Source organism: Neomonachus schauinslandi, chromosome 4 (assembly GCF_002201575.2).
Source record: "Neomonachus schauinslandi chromosome 4, ASM220157v2, whole genome shotgun sequence".
Lineage (NCBI taxonomy): Eukaryota > Metazoa > Chordata > Mammalia > Carnivora > Phocidae > Neomonachus > Neomonachus schauinslandi.
The window spans coordinates 71,314,765-71,320,764 of record NC_058406.1 but is presented as its reverse complement, the minus strand read 5'-3'; the positions used below and the strand labels follow the sequence as shown (position 1 = coordinate 71,320,764).

At 35.9% G+C, this 6,000-nt stretch overlaps 1 protein-coding gene across 4 annotated transcripts in view; it reads right to left on the bottom strand.

Annotated features, from left to right (window-relative positions):
• Positions 1–390: 390 nt before the first annotated feature.
• SH3GLB1 (SH3 domain containing GRB2 like, endophilin B1) overlaps positions 391–6,000 on the bottom strand; it is a 34,643-nt gene continuing 29,033 nt past the window's right edge. For all 4 annotated transcript variants that reach the window (XM_044914062.1, XM_044914063.1, XM_044914064.1 and 1 more), the window contains 2 exons: positions 1,247–1,472; positions 391–861 (listed from right to left, as the gene is read on the bottom strand). In XM_044914062.1, coding sequence (XP_044769997.1) covers positions 754–861; positions 1,247–1,472 — 334 coding nt within the window. In that variant the 3' untranslated portion in view covers positions 391–753. The remainder of the gene's footprint in view (positions 862–1,246; positions 1,473–6,000) is intronic.

The following is a 6,000-nucleotide window of genomic DNA, read 5'->3' as shown; positions in this document are numbered from 1 at the left end:
GAACAATCTTAAAAAAACACTGTTTAGCGAATTGAACTTGTTCCAGATGTTTTAGAACCTTAACTGAAAATATACCAGAGTAACATGGTAATGCTTTTCAAGGACTAGTTTTTCTTAAATTTAGAAGAAATCATTCAGTAGTGTTTAATAAAAACCCCAAAACCCCCCAAAATAAACCACTGAGATATAGTATTGAAATAATTCAATTTCTGTTGGAAAACAAGGTAAACATGGTATAACTGCATTTCTGTTTATGGAAACATTTCAGAAATATTATATCTTCCACAAAAGAGGCTTATATCTTAGAGCTCTTTTTAAACCAAAAGCTTAAAACAAATTTTAATTTTATTCTTTGGCTATTAATTATACCTAATAAATGAGTCACTGATATCAATTCACAATAAATTTATTTTACATAAAAGAAAAAGCTTGCCAATAATTAAAAATTCAGTAGAAAACAGTTCTTCTGCTTTAAGTTGGAGCTCAAAAGTAGAAGCTGCTTATTAGTGAAACCTCAGTAGAAAGAGAATTTTGTAAGAAAACATTCTTGGCATGAAAGCACTAACATAAATTCTGTAATGAAACATTCACCATGCAATTTTATTGGCAGAAAGGCTGGTTTCTGATGGCTGGTATTTTCTTTTCAGTCTCCTAAGAACATTAACATGGAAGATACTTAAACCTGCTTTATTTAGAGTTAATTGTATATAAATACTGGTGTCATGATGGGTAATCTTTCCATAGTCCACCTATTTAATTGAGCAGTTCTAAGTAGGTAATTGGCACCCTGCCCTTCTGATTTCCCCTTTCCCCCATTAGCCAGTCTGAATCCATTCCAACGACACTGAACACAGTGATCACCTACAAAATAAAATATTTCCAGTTATTAACTATGTTACAAAATAAGCACATAGAAGAATAATCAGATTTATAACCTGTTTATTCATTACTAAAGTTCTTTAAACATTATCATCAACTTTGCTAAAAGATAAAGGATTTTATTAGAGGCAGTTTTAGAAATCTTCTAGTTACTTAGCAGTTAAAAGCTTTAAATATTTCTGTGATATTCTATTTTGTTAAAGAATAGTATTTTTTAAATAAAATGTTAATATAACCATCTTAAATATATGAAAGTATTCGCGATAAACTATTTCCAAATAAGTAATGAGGAATTTACAATTGATTATAATACTAGAAGGTATGTCAATCTATGATACAGGTTTTCTTATACCCATATCTTACTCACCTCATCTGCTAGAAGTGATAATTCACTACTGTTTGCAGCATCATAATCATACAGAACCCTGGCCTTCCTACTGCCACTGCACTCCTTAAGGTCAATGAGGTTGGTAGGAGAGGCGATTACTAGGCCACTTGTTGAAGTCAAGGCAGAAGAACCAATCACATTTGATGAAGCAGATGGTACGGGGGCCACAGAAGTTTGATTGTTGTTAGAATAACTGGATGGAAAACTGTTGAAAAGAAAATGGCCAATTATCTATTTCCAAGTGACTAGAGCTTCTGAATACCACCACTTGGTGGCAGTGTTTACTTTCTACCAACTTCCACTTTGGCTAAAGATTTAGAGCCGTCAGTAGTATTTTAATGACAAAGGTTGCTATCTAACTTGTGCCTCTTGAGCCAGTTATACTATAAAAAATTCAGGTGTTAAAAAAAAAAATTCAGGTGTTTTCCAAATATAAGTCCTTGAAAGTTCTTTTCAAAGCTGTCTTCACAATTATAAAGTTAAAAAAAAAAGTTTTCCCTGAAAAAATGAGTTTATCCTTAAAACACTTCCAAAAAAACCTTTACTAGTATGTTTTATTAATCTTTTCCTGCCTTTAAGAGTTGTTAAATAAAATATCAACGAAAAACTACTTCTACATTAGATACTATCACAAGAGTGAAGTTTTCTCAAGTTAATTCTTTGAGAAATATTTGAATAGCTAGCCAAACTTTCTTTTTTATAAAACTGATCCAATCACATTTTTCTATTTATTCAAATGACAAATATTTATGGGGTATCCACATGTCCAGAGTCACTACCACAAGCTGAAGATACTAAGATGAAACAGTATCATTCCTTTATGGACATACAAACAGGTGAGGACATAGACATTCAAAAAATATGTTTTGACTAATAATTATCATAATGAAGCCTCAATGGGCGAATAGGGCAAATTTCACAAGTTCATTCTGTCTTGTATTTTTTAGGGGTAAAAATAAATGTTTTATTAGAAATTAGTAAAATCTCTTTGATTGGTGTGCTTATAAATATTTTAAAGATAATTAAAATTTTCAACTTATTTTAAAGCTACTGTTTCTCCAATACTAAGTGGAAAACAGCACAAACTGGCTGGCCTATATTCATTCTCATCCAACCATTTCTAAGGCTGAAAATTTCCTATGAAAATTCATATTTAAATCTTAATAAATATAAAAGGTCTCATCTGGTAAGGTGAGTGAAATTCATCCCTCCATAAAATACAATTTCCTTCTTCTCTATATGACCACTGGGCCATCTGGAAAGCACAGTCAGTCAGCAGCATAAACAAGAGTAGTTAAATTCTAGCAGTTCTCCCCTAACCTTTATACTCAGCTGATGATTTGTTTCCTTCTGAACTGAGAAGAAAAAGAACAATCAGGAAACATCTATGCTTTTGTGATCATCTCTCCTCTTACTACAGATGAGCTGTCCACGCTTCTATGGCTAATTTCTTCACCTCTGCACAAAAACCTCACCTTCTTTTTCCTCTCAAGGATATCACACTAGCAAGTCTTCCTTTTCTTTCCCATGCTATAATATTTCTCCATGTACTGTATCATTCTCATCAGCTTACAAATTTCTATCTTAAAAAACAAAAATCTGCTAGACACACTTTCTCCTCTGGCTGCTGCTTCATTCTTCTGTTCCTCTTTACACTAGAACCTTTGAAAGACTTATCTAAACTCACCATCACAGTCCCTCTCCTTTTGTTCTTTTACATTATAGACAAGCTTTTGCCTCCACTGTTCCACTAAAACTACTCTCGTCAAGGTCAGCAATGACTTCAGTGTTCTAAATCCAATGGTCTATTAACATTCCTCATTTCACCTGACCTATCTAGTGATCAGAGTGGATTCTTTCCCTCCACTTTCATCTATCTTCTTCACCTGACTTCCAGGCCACACTCTTGGTTTACATCTTACCTCACTGTTCATTCCGTACCACTGCTTCCTTAAGCTCTCTATGTTGGGAGTGCTTTAGGGCTCAACTCTTAGCCCTCTTCTTTTCTCTACCTATACTTAGTCTTCCATCTGGTCTCAGATTTAAATATCCTTGATAAGCTGACCACTCTCTAATATCTACCTCTAATTTACCCCCCAAACTCCAGACCTGCATGTCCTACAACTGGGTATTCTCCACTTAGATGTCTGATAGACATTTCAAACTTCAAATGTCTAAAACTGGGCTTCTGGCATAAAACTGGGGTGATATACTATCCCAATCTGCCCCTCTTGTGGCATTCCCTATTTTAATTAACTACAGCTCCATTCTTCCAGTTGTTCAGGCCAAACACCTGCAGTAAATCTGGACTCCTTTAAGCCCCATATAATGAAGTCTGTCAGCAAATCCTATTGGTTCTACCTTTAAAATACACCCAGGGTTTGACCGCTTCTACCACAATCACCCTGATCCAAGCCACCATCATCTCCTGACTGGATTACTGACTAAATTATTATTATTTTTTTTTTTTTTTTTTAAAGATTTTATCTATTTATTTGACAGAGAGACAGCGAGAGCAGGAACACAAGCAGGGGGAGTGGGAGAGGGAGAAGCAGGCTTCCCTCCAAGCAGGGAGCCCGATGCGGGACTCGATCCCAGGACCCTGGGACCATGACCTGAGCCGAAGGCAGACGCTTAACGACTGAGCCACCCAGGCGCCCTACTGACTAAATTATTGCAATCAGTTCTAAACAGGTCTGTTAGCCTCCACCCATGCCCCCTCACATTTACCTTTAACAGAGGAGCAAGAATGATCCTGTCAAAGGCTAATCGAATTGTATCACTCCTCAGGGCAAAACCCTCCAAAGACTCCTTATCTTTGAGTAAAGGCCAAAGCCCTCTGTGTCCCAGCTTCCTGTTTCCTCAATTCATCTCCAGCCAAGCCCTCCTTACTGCCGTCTGAACATCACAGCTATGTTCCTGCTGCAGGGCTTTTCTACTTACTGTACACTCCCCTGGAGCATTGTCTCTCAGTTGCCGGCCTACCTGCTTTGCTTCCTCTCATCTTTCAAGTCCGTCTTCCCTAACTAGTGTAAACCTCTACTCCTAACCAAGGTACTTCCCTGCTTATTTTTCTCCATAGCATTTATCACCTTCTAATATACTATGTAATTTACATATTGATTTTCTACTTCCCTCTGCCCCCAAATAAAATGTAGGTTCAACGAAGACATGGATTTGGTCTGTTTTGTTTACACTGTATCCTTCATGCCTGAAATAGTGCATTTTTAAAAATTAAAGCAAATATTTCTCTGGTGGATAACAGGGTTCTAAGGACAAAAAATCCTAATTTCTAATTCAGGTTTTACTCTAAAGTTAGGAACACCTTTCCTAGCATCTTTTCCTCAGTGAACTCAGTTTCCCCAATATATACATTCCTGAAGATTAAAAAAAAAAAGCTCTTGTTCCCCACATATGTGTGGTTTTTAAAGTCTCTAATCATGGAATGTTACTTTCAAATTTACTAGTATAATTAGCCCTTGTTTACCAATGAGGTCTACCTATGTCAATTTTGGGGAATTAATGGTAAAAAGAAGAAACAAACAAAAAAACCCCAACCAAACAACAACAAAACCCTGAAAGACCATTTTCCCCTTCTAAGAACTTTTACTGATACATCTTAAAAACTACAGACCTTCTGCCACTGTAGCTTGATATATTAAAACCTTCTATTTAAAAATGAAATACACTTACTAATCTTGTGACTAGTGCTTTTGTTTCCTCATCTGTAAAATGTGGGTCCTATTAGGACCCTCACCGGTGTGAGGGCTATCACATTATATATGAGGTGTCTAGAGGAGTGCCTGGGAACAACTGGAGCCCTTCCTACGGGACTGCTCTTATTCAGTTACTATTACTACTACCATCACTCTATTACAACCATTAACATTACAACCTGGTTCTACTCTTCAGAAATAGCTTCTGAATTAGTCTGGAATTGGATGATTTATCCAGTTCTGCGTTTGAATATTTCTATATACTCTCTTAAAAAGCATAGCTTGTAACATTAAAGACCTAAAATTCCTCCCACTCTCTATCATTGGTCCTTACCAGTAATCTAATTCTTTGAGGGCAGAGAGATAAGCTAGACTTTCTTCCCTAGAACAATAGTACCCATTTCACTCTGTAATGTTTGAGCTTATCCAAAAGTGCAATAACTAGCATTTTGTTTGAATGGCAGAGTTCCAAGCATTTGTGTGGCTTTAAGCAGGATACAAGTATGAATGGTAACAACAGCAATCCCTTTACTGCACTCCCAGAGTATCAGGACAAAGTGAAAAGGAAGTACTAAGGCTTCCTGGGCTTAAAATAGTTGTAATGATGTGGGGATAAAGTGGCATTCTGCTTTCAGATAGGAATACCATTAACAAACCTTCAAATATACAGAAGTATAAATCTTCTATAAATCTTATTGGAATAACCAGTGGTATCAGGCTACAATTCATCTTTAAGATCTAAAATTCGTTTTGTGGATGTGCCTAATTTTGTTCTAGGTCTAGTTTTAAAGGATTAAATGCAGAAAAGAACACCAAAGTGATTTTTAAAAAAACTTATTCCTTGAAAATAACTTCTCTTAATATTTCTCCTTCAACTCTTACATATCACTCCCTTGGGTTTAATGGCTCTTCACTATATAAATCTCCAACTCCTTATCACTACTTACTTTACAAGGCATTGGTGACATGACCCTGTTTATTCTTGTAGCCGTATCTACAATTCCATTCTTAAACACT